The following is a 23,035-nucleotide window of genomic DNA, read 5'->3' as shown; positions in this document are numbered from 1 at the left end:
TTTGCTTCAGAATGCTGTGAACAAACTATTTGATAAATGACTTGCAATTTCACATGGATGCTTATGATAGATGTACCAACTTAGAAAAAAAAAAAAAATCTTGCCGATAGTGTTGCCATCAATGGTCGAGGCCGAGAACTTTTCAGACCTTCGTATATCCCATGCACTACTAACATCCATACCCTGCAATGTTTTATGCCATGGTACAGATTGAAACTTTTTCCTAAGCATGTCATAATCACCTGCCTTGTAGTTCCACAAATGCTCCTTCTTGATAGAATATTCCTCATGTTTTATAATTTCCCAAGTCAAGACCACATGGTCACTTTCACCAACTGGAGGCAATGTTGTCACCTTGGTTATGGAGAGCTCTTCCAATCTTATGACCAGGTCCAGTACTCTCCCACCCCTAGTCTCCTCCATCACATGCTACCTTAAGTAATTATTCCTCAGCAGGAGTATAAATTCTATTTCCTTTCTACCATGTGATCTTTCTTCCTTCCAGTCTATATCTCCATCGTGGAAGTCCCCCATAATAATCACTCAGCCTGTACACATTGTACTAATTTGGCGATGCATGTCTTCCAGATCATCTGTGGAACTACCTGGCCTATAGCAACATACAACTGTATATTTTGTCTTATTGATCTTAATCTCACACCAGATTGCTTCAAATGAACAGGGGGACGAGTACTGCTATTATCAGCAGTACTCGTCCCCCTGTTCATTTCCTCTCCCCATCGTCCCTGAAAATACTAAACCCTTCACATTCTATCCCTGTAACTACATCATCTGCTTAGCTGCCAAGTCTTAGTAATGCCTATAACTTTTTGTGAGGTTGCACTAACCATTACACAAGTATAGTATGGAGAGTCATTTTAAATCGATGCCAAGAAATTACTGTATTTGCTGGCGTATAAGACTCACTTTTTTTCTTTGAAAATAGGTCTGAAAAACAGGGTGCATCTTATACACCAATACTCAGTTTTTTATTACTTTCATACTGGAAATTTTCTCTGTTCTGAGTTACGCGATTTCTTTCTTGCTTCCTTGCGGTGTGTGAGAGCATTCCAGTTATGTAGGGTTCAGTGGATGCACATATTGTCGCGGTTGTTGTGAACGGTGATAAATTTCTGCCGTTAAATTTTCTCTAAATTTCTTGGCAAATTATGTCTGAAAAACGTCGGCATTGCTACAATATTGCATACAAGCTACGTGTGATTGCATATGCCAAAGAACATGGAAACAGGACTGCAGAGAGGCATTTCGGGCCACCCCCAGCTGAGAAAATGATAAGAACTTGGTAGAATCAGGAAGAGGATCTAAAAAAACCAACTCACAGTAAACATAACTTACGAAGTCGAAAGTTATGCAAAATGGCCATAACGTGAGGCAGAACTAAATATTTGGATTTTACACCACAGAAAAGCAGGACTTTCAGTGTCTACAAAAATGATTATTCATCAAGCGAAAGCGATAGTTACTAACAGAGGGATCGCCAACTTTACTGGATCAACATCATGGTGTTCAAGATTCATGAAAAGAAACCAGCTTTGTATGCGGACTAAAGCAAAAATATTACAGAAGATGCCAGCTGAATATGAAGAAAAATTATTGAATTTCATCAATTCGTCATTAACGCAAGGAAACGAATAAATTTTGAACTTGCGCAAATAGGAAGCATGGACAAGGTTCTGCTGACTTTTGATGTGCCCTCAAACAAAACTGTAGATTCCAAGGGCATGAAAGGTGTTACTGTTAAAACTTCGGGGCACAAAAAAACTCACTACACGGTTGTTTTATCCTGCTGTGCTGATAGGACAAAATTGCCGCCACTATTGATTTTTAAAAGGAATATGCTACCCAAAGAAAAACTGCTTAAAGGATTGTACTTGTTCATGCAAAAGGCTGGATGGATGGAGGAGGAATGAAGTTATGGATAGATAAAAGTTGGTCTCCCCCCCGGCGGACTGTTGAAGAAGCCTGCCCTGCTAGTATGTGATCAGTTTCATTCTCACAGAACAGAAGATGTTAAAAATAAACTCAAGGAATTGAAAATTCAGTTCGCTGTAATTCCAGGAGGTCTAACTAGTTAGCTTCAACCGTTAGATGTGTGTATTAATAAACCATTTAAGGGATTTATGAAGGAGAAATGGAACAGCTGGATGCAGTCTTCAGATTTTGAGGTTACGCCAAATGGTTACACCATTTGAAGAGGCCTAGCATTTCGCAAGTTTGTGAGTGGGTCAAAGCTTCATGGGATGCTGTGAAAACTGAGAAAGTGTTTAAATCATTTAAGAAGTGTGGCATTAATAATGCACTGGATGGTACAGAGGACAATTTGTTGTATGAGACTCAGATTCTGATTTAGAAGAGGTTTCAAATGTATCTTCATATAGCTCTGGAGATGAATTTCTGGGTTTTGACGATTAAAAGGTGGGTACTCTTTCCTAGTTAGATTGGGTATTTGTTGAAAGTAGTCCTACTTATTACTTTATATTTGAAATATGTAAATTCATTATAATATTCAGTGATAAAGTTTTTTTTTCCTAAAAAATGTGTTCAAAAAAGGGGGTGCGTCTTATATGCCAGCAAATACGGTAATTGAAGTAAAATTATTCAAGGGGTGGGGAACATCACTTCACCTTATACAGAAACAGAATATAGGAAGTTCTATTTGATAGGCTCCTATAGGCCAATCAACTTGCACATTCTTATACATAAGGGCTGATGATTCATCTCTATTGAACAATGCAACACTTGTCTTTCCAAATGGAGTGCCAATATTCATCAAGAGAGGCATGTAGTTTTTACTAATATGGCTGAGCCATATACACTCAGGAATATGTCATCGGACTTCATGAAGTGTTTAACTTTTACAAAGAATTAGTTTATACAAACAAATTTGTTCATAAATGTAATTTTTATGCAGATAAGGCATTGCTCATTTCTTTGAAATTTATTTTCTTATACTTAACAGTATTTATTAATTTATATTTACCTACCTTGTGTACTTCGGGGCACAAAATGTGCCCCGAAGTACACAAGGTAGGTAAATATAAATAGTGCAGTATGACTTTTGTTGCCCTTGCACCAGTAAACCACAAACCAACTAACCAGCCCTCTTTCAAAAGCCTTGATGTCAAGAATAGTGGATCTGGCAGAAACCATATTGGTAATTTTTATCTTGTGGGCACTCCGTCTAGTGAAGAAGTTTACTTCTCCCCCATTGTTTTTGAAGGAATTAAAGTGAAGTCATTAATGCAATGGTTGACATCTCTCTCTCTCCAAGATTTATTTATATATATATATATATATATATGCAGAAAGTGATAAGAGAATTCACATGAATTCACATAAGAGAATCCTTGTAGTAGTAGTGGTGGGCAGTAGATGGCATTGGTGTAGATGATGAGGTTCGCTGTAGTTGGTGGAGACAGAGAGTTAGTTATAGAGTAGGTGCCCTCCCTGGAGGTGTCATGTAATAATAATAATAAACCTTCAGATTTAACATCAAGGAAGTGCATAAGAGTTTCTAGATAACAGAACACAGGACATTCATATAGTAATGTTTTAGTTTGGCAAATTTCTACAATTACAGTATAGAGTCACTTTAAATTAAAGATGCCAAGAAATTAATTGAACTAAAATTATTCAAGGGCTTGTCTGTGGGGAACATGACTTCACCTTAAATCTTGCAGATTACCATCCTCACACACCATTTTTGATATATCACCCTGTTATGCAAGTCAATAGTTCATATTCCCATCCTGTATCTAATTTATGTAATAGCCTTTCACGTGGTATCCTGTCAAATGCCTTAGCAGAATCCAACAGTATCATTCATTCTTTATCCTCTTTATCCAACTTAGTTATACAGGGTATTGCAAAAAGAATGACCCAATTTCAAATAATTATATTTAATAATGAAAATATAAATGCCATCTTCTCATTAACTAAGCATAGTGACTCTTTGTGCACTAGTAGTGGCATCTAGTGGTTGTCATATCAAACTCTGGGCCAAGGCCATTCACACGGTACGAGTCGCATTCATTTGTGGTTCATGGTTTCAGAGATATACAATTTTCAAATCGAGACATTCTTTTTGAAACGCCCTATATTATAAAATATGAGCAGCTTATCCAGATATGACCTCCATTTAGTAAACCAGCTCTGTTTTTTGCAAAGTGATATCTTGTCTGTCAAGCCATTTCTTACCAAAACCACCTACCTCAACAGAGATATTGTCAAATCAGCAGATAAATCAATTTTTGCACCACCCCAACAGGAACTACCATCATACATTCTTTCCATTTGTGCAGGATAATTCTTGAGATAAGGCTCAAATTATATAATCAGGTCAATGATCTTATCAGTTCATCTGAACATTCTGTTATCATATTTGTTATGTTTTGACTATTGCCCAATTTTTGTCCTGGTTATGCAACAGCTCTAGAGCATCACTCTCATGTACCTTTCATAATCCATTGTAGTAGTGTGCTTCATGTTGGATACAACAGGCAAATAGGTTGCATGTCCATTTCACTCCTACCCTTATTTATTCTTCAAGTTCCAGAAACACATTGAGATACTGCATCATTTAAACGTAGGATATCATGTATATTGTAGTCGTATTTTCAACAAAATATCCTGTTCATCTGAAGTACAAGTAGAGGCACTTATATTGAACTTGCTAAACACCAGGGGGAGAGGGTGGGGGGGGTGTTTATTTTTGTAGATGGTAACCAAAAAGATTTTGTTGATAGAGAAAGTAGGGATGAAATATCTTTTCAGGATCTTAGCAATCATCTCAGAGATGCCTGTGATATATGGGATAGGGACTCCCCATACATGTTCAGGGTTTTTGACAATGAGCTTGTAAGAATCAAATATGCACTTAAACTCCTTGAGGTGAAACAATTCTATAGTAAGATGCACTGGATGGTGTTAAATTCTTGTTAGAGCTTGGGAATTGGAGCAGATAACATGTGCTCTGATAAGCAAAGATTTGAAGATGCCTGTTTATTGAGATGAATGATGTGCCAGATCTTGCTGCATGTAGTGGCCTGTGAAGATAGGTTTATAGCAAATAAAAGTAGCAAGTATTTCAGAAGCAGTATGGGAAAGAAGTACGTCCAGGAAGGCCAACTGTCCATCCTTTACCTTTTCCATAGTAAAGTTTATACAGGGTGTAGGCCATGAATTTTGGTTAAAAAAGGTAAGTAGAGATTCTTCTGTGTCCAGCCAGGTGGCAAACACATCATCTACATACTGACTCCCAAATGGGTTCGTTATTTTACAAAAGTATATATAGATGTGTTTTCCATCTGGCCAAACTGCTCTCTCCCCCCTTTTTTTTAAAAAAAAAAAAAAAAAAAAAATTAAATATAATGATGCTGTGTCATTTCATTGTAATTTAATTTTATTCGAATAATTTAAATTTAGGCATTAATTGTAATCTTATTTTATTGTAACCACCCACTAGGTGGCATTCAAGATGTGGCTCATCTCTGTAAATAGGGTTAACATTCTTTGTTGTAGTTTTGTTGTAGCTTGTGATTATGCTGATGCACTGATGATAACCAGTTAGTTTCTGGTTGTAATATTTGCAGTAATAAAATTGCCATATTCTTGTGAATACATATGAATAATTATTTTTTTCCATTGAAACATGGATCAGTTACTTAGAAATGTCCATTTTGATGAATTTTCATATGCTGTTTTATCACATGCAAAATTAAAATCCTTGGTAAGTCAGATGTGCTTCAGGGACTGATCTTTGAGATCTGCTAGTCTGTTTAGTCATTTTACCAGTAATGTTTATTTTAGCTTCTGCAGAAGTTTTGAAAGTTTTCACTTTACATTTTGATTTTTTTGTGGTCTCTTTTTAGACTACTCATTATTGAATGTAGTATTTAATAATTAAAGTTTTTGCCAAAGATATGTTATTCATGTGTATTAGAATAATGCTTAGAAAAACAAATTTGTTTCAAAACAAATCTCATTTCTTATACTGCATTGTGTTCAGTTTATTAAATAGATTTATTTTTACATTACAGAGAAGATGCTATGATGGAGTACTTAAAAATAGCCCAAGATCTGGAGATGTATGGTGTTAATTATTTTGAAATCAAAAACAAGAAAGGAACTGATCTGTGGCTTGGTGTTGATGCCTTGGGTTTGAACATATATGAGAAAGATGACAAGTAATTTTAAATTATTTTGCTTAATAGTATTACTCTGTGTAAAAATGCATACTATATATTTTAATTTTTTTCTATGAATACATTCAAATTACAATGAAATTTGGCATTTCACTTCAAATTAAATTTTTAAAGGTTCATATTTCTGATTCAATTTTCTTCAACTGTAATATAGAATTATCAATATACTAAAAGTTCAGATGATCTATCAAGTTTGCATATTCAGAAATTAATCTAAATTTCTAAACTATATTCAAATTAATTATTTGGATATAGGCTTGTTTAATTTGCATAAAACCTTTTATTAAAATAAAGCATCACATGTACATTATACTGACTTTAAGTTCATGCAGTCAGATTACATTCCTCTTGAATATTTTTTATCACTGCTTGTTTCATTTAAGTCTTTCAAACAAATCCCTTTAGTTCCCCAAAATAACATTACCCTCAGTTTTTATGTCACCTTTATTGTTTCCTTTTACACTATTCTTTTCTCTATTTCTCATATTTTTGATAGTCTCAAGAACATTTTACCACCTTCATGATATTGTGTTCTATGTTCTTACTAGTGTTGACATCCTTTTGTTTTCATGTTGGAGGCTTAATGGATTTTTATAACACTCAAAAAGAATTAAAATAGAATTTAATACTTCCTATATTTCGTCCTAGTCACTAGGACATCTACGGGGATTACAAAAACAATTAATGTAACATATACACAAATAACAAACAATACTAAGCCCAACAACGTGGGTGACACTAAAGTCCTATCTAGGTAGAGCGCCCTCTAAGGGCAGTAGTAGGTGGCCTGGAATGTAAGGTGGGAACTCTGGTGATGAGTGTTTCCCAAATCTTCGGAAGCTTAATGCAACCGTATTTATTGAGATTTGGTTGGTTTTTGAGAGCTGCTGCTGCTTCTAAGAAAAGTCTCTCTTTCTTGAATTTGCTGTGGTGGAGCATGGTTTTCTTCCATGATACCCTGTGGGTGATGTCCAAAACATGGTCAGCCAAGCCTGAATGGCCATAGTTGTGTTTGAAGATGTAAAACTTGTGTTCCTCTAGACGGATGGATGCTGATCTGCCTGTCTGTCCAAAGTACGCCAGCTTACAGGAACAGGGTACTTTGTAAACTCCAGGCAGAGAGAGAGGAGGGATGATCTTTCGTAGAATGGATAAGGGTAGCAAGTTTGCGGTGGGGCTTATATGCTGTGTGTAGGTTGTACTGTTTTAGTATCTTTGGCTATTTTTTCGGATGTGATACGGATGTAGGGTATGGTGATGGCATTTTTAAAATCTTGTTGACGAGAAGGACGGGGAATGGGGGAGGAGTTGATTATTTTTTTGATGCTGTGATCGCTGTAGCCATTGGAGAGGTAAGTGCTGTGTATGTGTTTAAGCTCAGTAGTGAGGGCGGTTCCACTGGAACAAAAATTGTGGGCTCTCTTGGTAAGAGTTTTAATAATGCCATATTGTTGAGAGGGGTGGTGGTGGGAGAGTTTGTGAATGTATCTGCCTGTGTGTGTGGGTTTTCTGTATATTGGTGAAGGTAAGTGTATCATTAGGCAGGCATGTGACTAAGGTGTCTAGGAAGGGTAAACAATTGTTCTTTTCCTTTTCCATAGTGAACTGGATTCTTGGATGTAGACTATTGAGATGACTGAGGAAGGAGTCTAACGTGTCTGGGGCCATGAGGCCAAATAGAGAACACATCATCTACATATCTTAGCCAGATAGAAGGTTTGAGTGGGGCTGAGTGTATGGCTCGTTTTTTGAAATCTTCCATATAGAAATTGGGGAGGGGGGAACCCATTGCAGTTCCCTCTATCTGCTTGTAGATTTTGTTGTTCCAAGAGAAATACCCAGAGTTAATGGCAAAGGAAAAGAGATCTAAGATGTCAGAGGGAAAAAACGTTTTCTAAGAGAGATAGGTTATCAATTAAGGGAATATTGGTAAACAAAGAGGAGATATCAAAGCTTACCAATATGTCTGTCTTATTCAAGGTTAAATTTTCTGTGAGGGCTTTAAAGTGGGTTGAGTTTTTTATATAGGAAGGGGACCTTCCGGTGAGGGGGATCAGAGAGTTGGCCAGCTGTTTAGATTCGCCGCCAAAAAGTAATTTATCATATGCCCAATGCACGGCTCTCCTGAAACTACGTAAAGAAAAAAGTATCGTCATCATCAGAGTGGATAAGGGTAATGCCACAGTCGTTCTTAATACCAGTGAATACAATCGTAAAATGAACATTATCCTCCACGATCGTGCTACCTACACAGTACTTTCCTCTCCAATGGCTACAGCGATCACAGTATCAAAAAAATAATCAACTCCTCCCCCATTTCCCGTCCTTCTCGTCAACAAGATTTTAAAAATGCCATCACCATACCCTACATCCGTGGCACATCCGAATAAATAGCCAAGATACTAAAACAGTACAACCTACACACAGCATATAAGCCCCACTGCAAACTTGCTACCCTTATCTGTTCTACGAAAGATGAGCTACCTCCTCTCTCTCTGCCTGGAGTTTACAAAGTACCCTGTTCCTGTAAGCTGGCGTACTTTGGACAGACAAGCAGATCAGCATCCATCCGTCTAGAGGAACACAAGTCTTACATCTTCAAACACAACTGTGGCCATTCAGGCTTGGCTGACCATGTTTTGGACACGACCCACAGGGTATCATGGAAGAAAACCACCATGCTCCACCACAGCAAATTCAAGAAAGAGAGACTTTTCTTAGAAGCAGCAGCAGCAGCTCTCAAAAACCAACCAAATCTCAATAAATACGGTTGCATTAAGCTTCCGAAGATTTGGGAAACACTCATCACCAGAGTTCCCACCTTACATACCAGGCCACCTACTACTGTCCTTAGAGGGCGCTCTACCTAGATAGGACTTTAGTGTCACCCACGTGGTTGGGCTTAGTATTGTTTGTTATTTGTGTATATGTTACATTAATTGTTTTTGTAATCCCTGTAGATGTCCTAGTGACTAGGACGAAATATAGGAAGTATTAAATTCTATTTTAATTCTTTTTGAGTGTTGTAAAAAACCCATTAAGCCTCCAACATGATGTCCTCACAGCACTTAAGCCTCTACACACGTATTCTAATCATCCATGGAGAAGAATTAGCACGCAAATCCAAGCAATACGGTAAGTCAAAACTACGACTATCTAGGAAACTAAATAGGCTGGCCTTTTTAAAACGATGTCGGGATACAAGAGTCGTACCAAACTGCGTTAAAATGAAGATCAATTTCCATTCCAAAAAAGCACTTCGTATATATAACTGTGCCAGCCGGGCATTATTCCACGAGCAAATCGCCTCTACACGTGCTACCCTCGCAGTGACGAATGCCGCCATTGGCTCCTTACATTCAGAGCTCTCCACCTTTTTTAACCCTGAACTTTGGTCTATTCTCTCTGGCATTGCGGAAACTTCCGCACAGAGAGAATTCCAAAAAATAAAAAATAAACACATCAAGAAATATAGCAGCCTTGTGAAAAACAAACCACAACCACAAATTCAACCGCTCCAGACAGTAATAAAGATCTCTTCCAAAAGGCTCAATGACGATGCCGTCAGCACCCTTTGCCTCGGCCGTAATTTTGCCGTCGCTCCGAAGGAAGTGCCGGTGCTTGACGTAATGGTGAACATCGAACGTGGAATCGGTCGCTTACCGTCGGAGATAGCTAACAACATCAGACTTGACGTAGCTAACATCCTCGCGCATTCTTTGCCGCCAAAAAGTAATTTATCATATGCCCAACGCACGGCTCTACTGAAACTACGTAAAGAAAAAAGTATCATCATCACCAGAGCGGATAAGGGTAATGCCACAGTCATTCTTAATACCAATGAATACAATTGTAAAATGAACATTATCCTCCGCGATCGCACTACCTACATCCCGCTAGAACACGACCCCACAAAAACACAAGTTAAGAAACTAAAAATTTTACTAAAAAAAGTATCTTCCTGGCCCCCTGAAGTCACGAAAAAACTTAAACCTTTCCGCTCCCGTTCCCCCCGAATATTCGGTTTACCAAAAATCCATAAACCCAATTCCCCACTCAGGCCTATAGTAGATGCCAAACAGCTGGCCAACTCTCTGATCCCCCTCACTGGAAGGTCCCCTTCCTATATAAAAAACTTGACCCACTTTAAAACCCTCACAGAAAATTTAACCTTGAATAAGACAGACATATTGGTAAGCTTTGATATCTCCTCTTTGTTTACCAATATTCCCTTAATTGACAACCTATCTCTCTTAGAAAACGTTTTTCCCTCTGACATCTTAGATCTCTTTTCCTTTTCTATTAACTCTGGGTATTTCTCTTGGAATAACAAAATCTACAAGCAAATAGAGAGAACTGCCATGGGTTCCCCCTCTCACCCCCCCTGCCAATTTCTATATGGAAGATTTCGAAAAACGAGACATAGACTCAGCCCCACTCAAACCTTCTATCTGGCTAAGATATGTAGATGATGTGTTCTCTATATGACCTCATGGCCCAGACACGTCAGACTCCTTCCTCAGTCATCTCAATAGTCTACATCCAAGAATCCAGTTCACTATGGAAAAGGAAAAGAACAATTGTTTACCCTTCCTTAGACACCTTAGTCACATGCCTGCCTAATGATACACTTACCTTCACCATATACAGAAAACCCACACATACAGGCATATACATTCACAAACTCTCCCACCACCACCCCTCTCAACAATATGGCATTATTAAAACTCTTACCAAGAGAGCCCACAATTTTTGTTCCAGTGGAACCGCCCTCACTACTGAGCTTAACCACATACACAGCACTTTCCTCCTCAATGGCTACAGCGATCACAGTATCAAAAAAAAAAAAATAATCAACTCCTCCCCCATTCCCCGTCCTTCTCGTCAACAAGATTTTAAAAATGCCATCACCATACCCTACATCCGTGGCACATCCGAAAAAATAGCCAAGATACTAAAACAGTACAACCTACACACAGCATATAAGCCCCACCGCAAACTTGCTACCCTTATCCATTCTACGAAAGATCAGCTCCCTCCTCTCTCTCTCTCTCTGCCTGGAGTTTACAAAGTACCCTGTTCCTGTAAGCTGGCGTACTTTGGACAGACAGGCAGATCAGCATCCATCCGTCTAGAGGAACACAAGTCTTATATCTTCAAACACAACTATGGCCATTCAGGCTTGGCTGACCATGTTTTGGACACCACCCACAGGGTATCATGGAAGAAAACCACCATGTTCCACCACAGCAAATTCAAGAAAGAGAGACATTTCTTAGAAGCAGCAGCAGCTCTCAAAAACCAACCAAATCTCAATAAATACGGTTGCATTAAGCTTCCGAAGATTTGGGAAACACTCATCACCAGAGTTCCCACCTTACATTCCAGGCCACCTACTACTGCCCTTAGAGGGCGCTCTACCTAGATAGGACTTTAGTGTCACCCATGTTGTTGGGCTTAGTATTGTTTGTTATTTGTGTATATGTTACATTAATTGTTTTTGTAATCCCCGTAGATGTCCTAGTGACTAGGACGAAATATAGGAAGTATTAAATTCTATTTTAATTCTTTTTGAGTGTTGTAAAAAAATCCATTAAGCCTCCAACATGATGTCCTCACAGCACTTAAGCCTCTACACATGTATCCTTTTGTTTTGTTCTGCTACTTAACACACAGCTCAGTTGTCTTACATTTTCTCTGTATTTTTAGAGGACCTTCTCACTTTATACAATCAACCATGCACATGAATCATCTCAGCCTCTAACACGACAATGCTGTGTGTGTGGCGGGGGGGGGGGGGGGGAGGTCAAGTGATTTGAGATAGGAAAAGAATCTGTTAATGTGTATCTTGAAGAGTAAGAGATGTATATTTTTTTGATAAGGATAGTATGTGGAGGGTGAAGAATGGTTGTTTCCAGTTCAAACAAGTAACATCTGTGTAAATAACTATAGAAGAGATATAATCCAAGGATATCATCTATGAGAAATTAATTGAAGAGAGTTACTTTTGAGAACTCTCATGTACCTTTCATAATCCATTGTAGTAGTAGCATTGTGCTTCATGTTGGATACACCAATACTTTAAACACCAGAAGCTCGGTGTTTAAGGTATTGGCCCGAGAAAGATCATAAAGTTTGTCATCATTGAATGATACAAGGTTTTGTGAATGATGAATTGGAATTGAACGTACTATCATCATCAGAAAAGCTGTGATATTATGATTGGATATGCAAGAACATCATTGATATGTAGGAGAAAGGATAGAGGTGAATGTACAGAGCCTTGGGGGTACTCAAGTATTCATGGGAAAAATCATATGCGGGAACCATCCACTATGACACTTAATGAATATACAGAGAGGAAGCTGGCTATCCACTCACAAACCTTATGGTAAGGTGGCAGTCATTAGATTGCAGCTTAGAAAGAAGGCCATGATGCCACTCTATTGAATGTCTTTGAAATATCAAGACCAACCACATGATTCTCCAATGCTTTCCATGGCTGCCCAAAGGTTGTGTAATTTAAGCAAGCAGATCTTCCAACAACCATGGGGTGCTTAAGGGTCAAAGCTGTAAAACTGAGAGGAGACCTGCACATAGCCTTTAAAGGAATGCAGAGAACCGACCAGGGCTTCTGACCTAATGTCCAATCCTCACCCTTTCGTGGTGCACCCTGTTGGGTATCTACCTGGATACTGAACGAACGAGGATGGGCTGGCAATTTGGGATTTAGCGACCAAATTCTATTCCTATTGGTTAAACAAAAATACAAAATGATGGTACAACATGATAAAATTTCATGCCGGCTAGGGCATCACCCGGTTAAACAAGACCCCCATTGTTTTCGCCAGGGAACCAGATCAAACAGCGAAAAATCAGCTACTGGAACAAATCTGAAAACACATCCCCAACACAACATCACCAGAGTTGAAGATCGGTACTATCAACATAAGAAGCCTGAATGGCAAAGAAATGGAGCTAGCGGAGGAATTAGATAAGTACCAGATCGACATAATAGGGGTAACTGAAACAAAAAAGACAAAAACTAGTGAGATCTTTCTGAGCAATAAATACAGAATGTTATATTCAGGTAATGACAATCAAGGAAAAGAAGGGGTAGCCATAGTATTCAACACAAAATACGAGGCTCATCTTCTAGAATGGCAGGCAGTGTCGAGTAGAGTGATTTGGGCAAATATCAGAATGGGGAACTGGACAATGAGACTTATTTGTGGCTATGGTCCCACAGAAGGTTCTACTAAGGTAGAAGTGGAGGAATTTTTTGAGGCTCTATAGAAAGCTACCAACACAATGAAAAAGAAAAAGTTGGTCCTTGTTGAGGATCTAAATAGCAGAGTAGGAAGTGATTGTCAGACATACAAAAATGTTTTGGTAAAATTTGAAGAAAAGAGCAAAGCTAATAATAATGGCAAATACTTGTTGGATTTCTGCTCAGGACATGGACTGGTTATTACTAACACCATGTTCCAACATAAAAATGTGCATGAATTCACATGGAGAGAAGAGGCTGGGAATAAGAAAAGTCTCATCGACTATTATTGTTGATGGTGATGTTTTCTCCCTGGTGCAGGACACCAGAGTGTACAGAGGATTTGAAATTGGAAGTGATCACCATTTAGTCTTGAGCAGGATAAAATTGAATTTCATATTGAAAAGAATGACATGTAAGAAAGTTTTTAAAGCGAATAAAAGTTGAGCAGCTCTCAGATGTGAACTGTAGACTAAAATACACAAAGATTATTAAAGGAAAAATGAAAGAGTTTGAGAACAGGAACCAAGTCTTGGAGATTCAGTGGCAAGCCTTGAAGAAAACCCTGAGTGATTCAGCTAGAGAGGCATCTGGTGAAGTTGTCTGCAAGGATAGAAAAATTAGAACTCCATGGTGGAAAAGGAAGTTAAAGAGGCAGTGAAGGAAAAGAAGAAAGCATATCAAAAGTTCCTGGCAAATAAGTCAGCTTGTGCTCTTAGAGAATACAGAGACAAATGTAAGAAAGCTAAACAGTGTGTAAAAGTAGCTAAACAAAAGTCATGGGAGGACTTTGGCAAGAACACAGAAAATAAATATCAAGAAGGTGGCAAAATATTTTGAGGTTGTTGAAGAATCTTAGGAATGGGGAAAAGAGTGCTGTAAAAGGAGTTAGAGATGATAAAGGTGACATGAAAATGGGAGTAATTACTTTGAAAATTTGCTAAATGTAACAAGCAGTGAAGACAGAACAGTGATAAAAAAAAAAACACTGACCAGGCATGCAGTCAGGAATACATATCCATACTTGAAGTAGAAAAAGCCATCAAAGGCTTGAAATGTGGAAAGATAGCAGGAGTAGATGATATTCGACCAGAAATGCTCAAGTATGGTGGTATAAAAGTCTTGCAGAGGCTGCACTGCATAGTTCAGAATGCCTGGACAGAGAGACGAAAACCGATGAGAAACGGTTGAGAAGAATTGTGGGAAAAAAGCTTGGTGAAGAACAAGCTGGATTCAGGTCAAATAGAGGCTGTCAGGATCAGATCTTCACTTTACGACAAATAGTGGAGAAATCATGGGAATATAACAAATATCTGTATTTAAGTTTTGTATTTGGAAAAGACATATGACAAGGTGCCAAGAGAGAAGCTATTCAATATGCTACAGTTATGTGGTGTCAATGGGGCATTATATCAAGCAATACTTAGTCTTTATTTGAGTTGTAAGTCAGCAGTTAGAATTGAAGGAAGTACAGAAAGATGGTTTAATCATAAATCTGGTGTGAGACAAGGATGTACATTATCCCCTCTGTTATTCATTATCTATATGGATCACATTATGAAGGAAAGTAGTATTAAACATGATATCAAAATTGGAGTTGTTAATGTCAGCTCTTTGCTTTATGCGGATGATGTTATACTTCTAAATATATCTGTTACACGTCTGTAAGATTACCTGACTAAATCGAATAACTGTTGTAGTAGATATGGTATGAAGGTTAGCAATAAAAAGACAAAGACAATGAAAATAGGCAGAATCATTGAAAATGTGAACTGTGTTGTTAATGGAGAACCTGTGGAACAAGTAAAACATTTTCTCTACTTAGGCACGATTTTTAGTGAAGATGGTAAATTAAATATGGAAATAGACAATAGAATCAACAAAGCTGGTATGGTAGGAAGTCAATTGAATAAATTCATATGGAATAAGAGAGAAATTAGTCGGAACACTAAATTAGCTGTATACAAGACAGTGTTCAAACCAGTTTTAACTTATGGATCTGAGAGCTGGGTTAGAAGTAAAACACTTGACCGAAGACTAGAGACCGCAGATTTGAGAGTACTGAGAAAGATTAGAGGTGTGAACAGATGGCATCAATGGCAGCATCACATTAAAAACAAGAATATTAGGAAAGAACTTGACATTGTCGGCAACCAGGAATGAGTTAGCAGAGCTAATCTCAGGTGGTATGGTCACTTAAACAGAATGGGCGAGGAAAGTTTATCAAAACAAGTGTTGTCTGCCAAGTTGGCAGGAAAACGACCCAGAGGAAGACCAAGATATAGGTAGATTGATATGGTACAAAATGCCTTAGACGATAGATATATAAGATCTGGTAATGTTGGAGTCTTGACAAATAACAGACTGATTTGGAAGAAAATTGTAGATAGGAATTTAGTAATGATGTAAATTTTCATGTAGTACTATCATATCCTGTACACCCCTTGAGGGTACATGCCAGGAATTTGATGATGAGATCTTTCATCAAGAGGCAAGCTCAGTGTATTTCTTACATACAGAGTCTGTATTAGATTTGTTGATTATTTTCCAGATTATTTTGTTGATTGTTATAGGCTGTAGTGTAAGCTGAGTGAGAAGCTGTAAGCTTTAGCATGAGCCATTGAGTGCATGCTGTGTATTTAGCTTGGACTGCTTTACAACATTTGATGGAAAACCAAGAATGGGGAATAAAGGACCTTTTCCAAGCAGGAATAATTTTAATTATTAGATAAGAGCGAGTTTTTACGTCAAAGGAGTGGAAGTATTCACACCATGGAAAAGAAGCATAGCAATCCTGAAGGTCATACAGATAGTGCCATAAGATACAAGACTGAAATTGTCTGGGGGAGTGATGGTCTGCAGAGTAAGAAACATAGACTAGGATAACCTAGTCTATGTTTCTAGGGTGAGAACTAGTGTCTAGGGTGTATTTGGAAGGGGAAACAGATTTTATAAAAAAAAAAAGTCACGGTGTTCGAAGAATGAGCAGCTAAACTTTGGTTTAGCTGCTCTCATTCTTCATTTGGTTTAGTTTACCTACCATATGGGGGTGGTAGGTTAAGCTAGCAATTTGCATTAGATCATTACTGACAGCAAACATTTCAGCATCTCTTCCAGCTTGGTCTGTGAAGTTAGAGAAGGGAAGGCAGTGGGAACTGGGGATGTTAAATTCTCCAAGGAAGATTCTCAGTTATGGTGATTAGCTTAGCCAACCAGCTTTCAGAGATGGAAGATATTGAAATGGAGGTTATTATGGATGGTTCAAACCATATTTTGTAGCCAAGTATAGAAAGAAACTTTGAAGTTTCAAAATTTACCTGAGAGCTCATACCCCAGTCCTGAAGATACTTTCAAGCGTAAACTTTGTTTGCTCATACTTGGATAAAAGATTAAACTAAATGTATTATAGCTCGTAAGAATATTGCCTTCGGCATCAGAGTTGCCTTGGTATGCACTACTTAAGCCACAAGCTCTGTCTCCAGGAGCCCATATGTTCACCTCTTATTATGCTTAAATTAGATTTCATTGGCCTGACAGTCCGTGCAGTTAGCCTAGTGGCTATGTGCTTCAAACCATATGCCTGGAGGAAGGAGTATCTTAGGTTCGATTCCCATCGATAACGTGAGAAGCTTAAAGATCTTTCTCAGCCATAGCCAAGTTAGCCGGTCTTGGGTGTGGACAGCTTGGTTTTTTCCTCCCAGTTTATCTGGGGTTTTTCATCCTGCAAGCAGGCAAACCGGCCCTGTTTACCCATAGGCTACAGTCATAGGATATAGTACTTAATCCCTCATTTGGATGACTCAACCATTCCTAAGGGGGAGGTAGAGGATCGGGGAGAACCCCACATGAATAAAATAAAAACTGGCCTGACTGTTTGAACTGTTAGTTCTTATCAGAGACCAGGTGGAATCCTAATGAGGGCATAAAGAGAATTGTCAGGCTAAAGTGATAAAATTAGGTGAAACCTAATTTTATCACTAATAAAAGCTGAATATACAGGCACTTGGGTAGAACTCATGTTTTTTAAGTAGTGCATACCAAGGCAATTCTACTGCTGAAGAGTATATTCTCATTAGCTCTGAAAAATTTCAAAACGTTAAGTTCTCCTTCTACATTTGGCTATAAAATATAAATGGATAAATATTCTCTATTTTAATATCTTACTTATGCCAAATTGAAATTTTGTATTCAATACAATGAAATAATTATCTTAATTATTCTTAATGAAGTCAGAATTATTCCAAGTATAGCATAATAAATTAATTCTCACACTTTCATTCAAATTAATCTGTGCACTATATAAATCAGTACATTTAGTTCAACTAAATTAAACAAAATTTGTAAAAAATAAAAAACGTGGGCCAGGAACTTGATACATCACAAAATTTCATTCCAAGAAATATGCATGCACTTTCAAAACGGTCAGTTTTTGATCAATAAGTTATATTAAACCGTATACTGTATTAGTGTTTGTTAGTGTTTAAATTTCTTGGTTATCCTTCTCTTTTTTTAATGAGAAAGAGAATTCAACTGAAGAAACAAAATAATCCTGTCTTTCACTAGTAAGTAGAGAATATTCATTTCCAAAAACACTTGCTGTATCCATAACAGATGAAGAATGATAGTTCTTACATAATGAAAATCCAATAAGAAATTTTAAAGATCTTTAATGATGGTTACAGGAAGTTGAATTTCAGGGTATATATTATAAAAGTAGTGAGAATTAGCATATTGTGTGATGGTGGGAAGGATATTGAGCACAGAGATAAAAATGTTGGTGGTTTCATTGTATTATCATCAATTCCTAATATGTACCCTCCAGGAGTGTTTGGGCAACTATGACAGCACTACATTACATTATTAATAATCTCCTATCAACAATTTTCCTCCAGATTATTCTGTTACTTCTCAGCACTCCAATACTGTCATATCTAATATTTTGTGTTTCTAAGCCATTTCTGATTAAATTGATCTGCCTAGACCTTGGTCTAGGCAGATTGATTTAATCAGAAATGGCTTAGAAACACAATTAAAATTAAAATCCCACCATATCCTTCCCACCATCACACAATATGCTAATTTTCACTACTTTTGTAATACATACCCTGAAATTCAACTTCCTGGGTCTTTTTCATGCCATCTTTGGCATCAACCGCCTTTTTTTATATCTTTCCTCTCCCATTCGCCTTAGATTAGCCCCACTCATACATTCTTGAATGTAAACATCAAGTTCCTTCCTAATGTCTTCACTTTTAGTAATTCTGCCACTGATGTCATCTGCTCAGGCCTGTAATTTTTCTAAGAACTGTCATATCTGTTGTTTCCAATCTTTGATCAGGTGCTTTATTTCTAACCCAGCTCTCAGATCCAAAGCTTAAAATGGGTTTGAACTCTGTTTTGTATACTGATAGTTTAGTGTTTTGGCTAGTTTTTCTCTTATTCCATTATAAATTTATTCAACTAGCTTCCCACTATTCCAGCTTTGATTATTTTATCTATTTCCAGATTTAACTTATCTTCACTAACCTGTGCCTAAATAGCTGAAATATTTTACTTTTTCTATAGGCTCTCATGGAGAATGCAGCTGAAGTTCTCTATATTTCCAACCATTTTCATAGGTTTGGTTGTTTTTTATTGCTAAATTTCATGCTAAATAGAGCTGTTATTCAATTTAGTTAGTGAATCCTGTAGACTTGCACTAGATGTGTTTAGGAGTACAACATCATCTGCATAAAGCAAAGAGCTAAGTTTGACATTCCAATTCTAATATCAAGCCTAGTGTTGCCTTTCTTTCATAATGAGATCCATATAGATGCTGAATAAGAGTGGAGATAATGTGTAACTTTGTCTTACATCTGATTTTACATAAACCATTCTCCTGTATTCTCTTCAATTTTAACTGCTGACTTATAATTTAAATATAGACGATATATTGCTCTATAATGTTCCATTTACCCCATATAACTGTAGTATTTTGACAAGCTTTCCCTGTAAACCTTGTCATATGCTTTTTTCAGATCTACAAAACTTAAGATCCTTGTTATATTCCCATAATTTCTCAACTGTTTCTTTTAAAATGAAAATCTGATCTTGACAATCTCTGTTTGGCCTGAATCCAGCTTGTTGTTCTTCACGATTTTTCTTAGTTGCATCCCAAGAATACTTGCATAAATCTTACCAGGAACACTCAGTAGAGAAATTCCTCTAATTCTCTCATTCAGCTTTATTCCCTTTTTTATAGATGGGTACTATGAAAGCTCTACTCCAATCATATGAAATTCCACCTTCTGACCTAGCTCTTCTGAATTATGCAGTATAGATACTGAAAAATTTTTATACCTCCATATTTTAGCATTTCTTTTTTACCTCAAGTATTGATATGTACTCCTGTTTGCATTTCTCTTGAACATTTTCTACTATGGTTCTGTCACTGCTTGTTTTTCATTTAAGTCTTTCAAAGTAATTGCTGTAGACATCTAGAATATCCATATTTTCAGTTTTGTTGCTCTTATCATTTTTGATTCCTTTTACAATACTCTTTCCTTTGTTTCTAAGCTTTTTCAATAGCACCCAAAACATTTTTTCACCCTCCTGATATTTAACTTCGGTATTCTTATTGAAGTCTTTCCGTGACTTTTATTTATCTACTTTCACACATAGCTTAGCTTTCCTACATTTCTTCCTATATTCTTTTAGAGCATCTGCTAGAAATTTTCAATATGCCTTCTTATTTTTCTGGACTTCTTCTTCTTTAACTTCTTGTGTCGACCATGGTGTTCTTCTTTTTCTATCCTTGCAGACAACTTCACTACATGCCTCCCTAGCTGAATCAGTAACTGTGTTTCTTCAGAGCTTGCTACTGAGACTTCAGGCTTGGTTCTTGTTTTCAAACTGTTTCATTCTCTCTTCAGTAATGTTTGTATAGTTGAGTTATCTACAGTTTACCTGTAAAAGCTACTCTTTTTTTAACTTTATGTACTATTCTTTTCAATGTGATATTTAGTTTTATGCTACTTAAAACTACTAAGTGATGGTTATTTCTACTTTCAAATCCTCTGCACACTCTTGTATCTGAATCAGTATGAAGATATCACTATCAACAATAACAATCAATTAGGCTTCTTATTTCTTGTGTATTTTCTCTCTCTACACAAACTTGTGCACATTTTTATGCTGGAACATGGTGTTAGTAATGACCAGCCCATATCTTGAACAGAAATTAAGTAGAAACTATTATTATTAGTCTTGCTCTTTTCTCCAAATTTTCCCAAAATATTCTTTAATACCCATTGAGATTCACTTCCCATTCTTCTGTTTAGAGCTCCAACAATTAGCACTTTTCCATTTTCTTTGTCAGCTGCCTTTCTAGTGACTCAAAAATTCTTACACTTTTTTTCTTAGGATAACCTTCTTTGGGACCATAGGCACAAATAAGTGTCATTGTCCATTTCCTTATTTTGAAGTTTCCCCACATAACTCTACCTGAAATTTCCAATTAAGAAATTTACTTCATGTTTGTGTTTAATGCTATTGCCACTTCTTTCTTTCCTTGAACGTTTTGCCTGAATATAACATCTTATACTTATTACTTAGTAACATCTTAAATGTTTTTTGTCTTTGTTTCAGTGATACCAATTGTCCACAGGGTACTTTTTCTGCAAGGAAAGTGATTTCCTTTCCATTAATATTCCTTATATTGATGGTTGCTCTCTTCATATCTCTGACATTGGGTTTGTTCTCCTTCTAGATGTTGAGCTTGAATCTGTTCTAGTAGCTGACTTTTCACTATTTGCCCTGGTTTCAACCTTTATTAATGTCTCATCGGTGGGAGCCAACCCCAAAGTGATGCTGCAGAAGTTATATTTCTATATACAGGTAGTCAAAAGTTGTCACGGCTTATTACTAAAATACTCTGGATTAGAGATAGATGATCAAAGATTTTCTACTTGGTATAACCAAGTGGAAAAACTTCTTGACAATATAACTGGAATATGTAGAATATATAAAATATATGGAATATAACTTCTTGGCATCTTCAATTTATAGTATAACCAAGTGAAAAAACTTTCAGTATCTGTCTCTAATCTGGAGTATTTTAGTAATAAGGTGTTGACACCTTTTGACTAATTGTATATGGGAATATGACTTTTGCGTTACTTCAACCTTGGCTCTGGCTCCTACTGATAAGACCTAATTAAAGGTCGAAACCAATCTAGGTAGTGGCCCTTCCCATAATGTATAGGTATTATACATTTCCACAAGGATATGTGTGTGTTGCATTATGGAATACTAAAGCAATTGATGTGAAATCTTTAGCCTCCATATACAAGTAGCCTACTTTGTACACAGAAGTAGTGTTTTGTGTACAAAGAAAAGCTATATTACATTTCAAACAGTATGCCAAAGTGAGAATGATTTGATTAACCATTATTCTACTGGCCTTACCTCTAGAGAGGGTGGGGGGGAGAGAGAAAAAGACATGAAAGCAATATCCTGTTTATAACATCATCAGAGAACAAATTCATATAAATGCTTTTAATACAGCAAAATTGAACTAATCAATAATTTAACATAAGTGTTATATTAAAACTAAGATTACTACATCTAATTATAATTAACTCTTATTGTTAACATGTTATAGTGTAATGCAAACAACAGGTGCCTTTCCAGTCAATTTTATGTAGAGTATTCAGAGCATGATCAGAAAGGCCAGATTTACCATAGTTATCAAATTTAATGTGCAGTTTATGTTCCTTTTTTCAGATAGGAATTGTGCATCCTGTTTCACCTATATAGGGCAAATTACAGGTGCAGTGAATAAGGTATACACCAGGATTGGCCAGTGGATCCTTGGATGAGTTGAATAAGTTCTTTTTGCAGGAGGTTTAAAGGTGGCATTAAGGTTGTATTTCTGTAGTATTCTGCTCATTTTATCTAATAATCCTTTAATATATGGAATGGCTACACTTTTACTGCAATCTAGTTTATTTTTGTTTTTAAATGGAGTCTTGTGAAGACTTTTGTTGATGGTATTTTTGCTGTAGCCATTTTTCATTTTAAGTTCTTGCTCATTGGAGCACATCTTTAAAGCCCTGTATTTTTTAGTGTGTTAGCGATGCCTAGCTTTTGTGTTGGTAACAGGTTGTGTATATATTGGTCAGTATGTGTAGGCTTATGGTAAACTACTGAAGGTAGTTTAGTAGAGTGTCTAATGTCTGGCAGCCATGGGTCAAATGAATCTAAAGCCAGTTGGGTTTTTTATAGTAAAGGAATCTATAGCACATTGCTCAAAAACTTCCATATAAAAGTTAGCAATTGGGGGTGGGGGATAATGGTGAGACCATGGCTGTGCCTCCTTTTTGCAGGTAAAAAGTATTTTGCCACACGAAATAGCCAAAACATAGTACATGGACAAAGAGTGCTGTAATATCAGGCAGGAATTTGCCATTGATTGGGACATTTGTGAAAAGGGCAGAAATGTCAAAACTGACTAATAAATCACTTTCTTCAAGTGTGATGTCCTTAATTTTGTTTACAAAGT

At 36.9% G+C, this 23,035-nt stretch overlaps 1 protein-coding gene across 2 annotated transcripts in view; it reads left to right on the top strand.

Moving 5' to 3' along the window:
• The window catches only part of LOC150104351 (moesin/ezrin/radixin homolog 1-like), a 341,827-nt gene that overhangs the window by 171,093 nt on the left and 147,699 nt on the right, over window positions 1–23,035 (top strand). For both annotated transcript variants that reach the window (XM_090396937.1, XM_090396936.1), the window contains one exon: window positions 6,060–6,206. In XM_090396937.1, the coding sequence (XP_090253063.1) occupies window positions 6,060–6,206 (147 nt within the window). The remainder of the gene's footprint in view (window positions 1–6,059; window positions 6,207–23,035) is intronic.

This window comes from Typopeltis vanoorti, chromosome 8 (genome assembly GCF_054136105.1).
Source record: "Typopeltis vanoorti isolate ZY-2024b chromosome 8, IOZ_Tvanoo_1.0, whole genome shotgun sequence".
NCBI classification, from domain to species: domain Eukaryota; kingdom Metazoa; phylum Arthropoda; class Arachnida; order Uropygi; family Thelyphonidae; genus Typopeltis; species Typopeltis vanoorti.
Note: the sequence above shows the minus strand (reverse complement) of the source record. Positions and strands in the feature narration are given on the sequence as shown.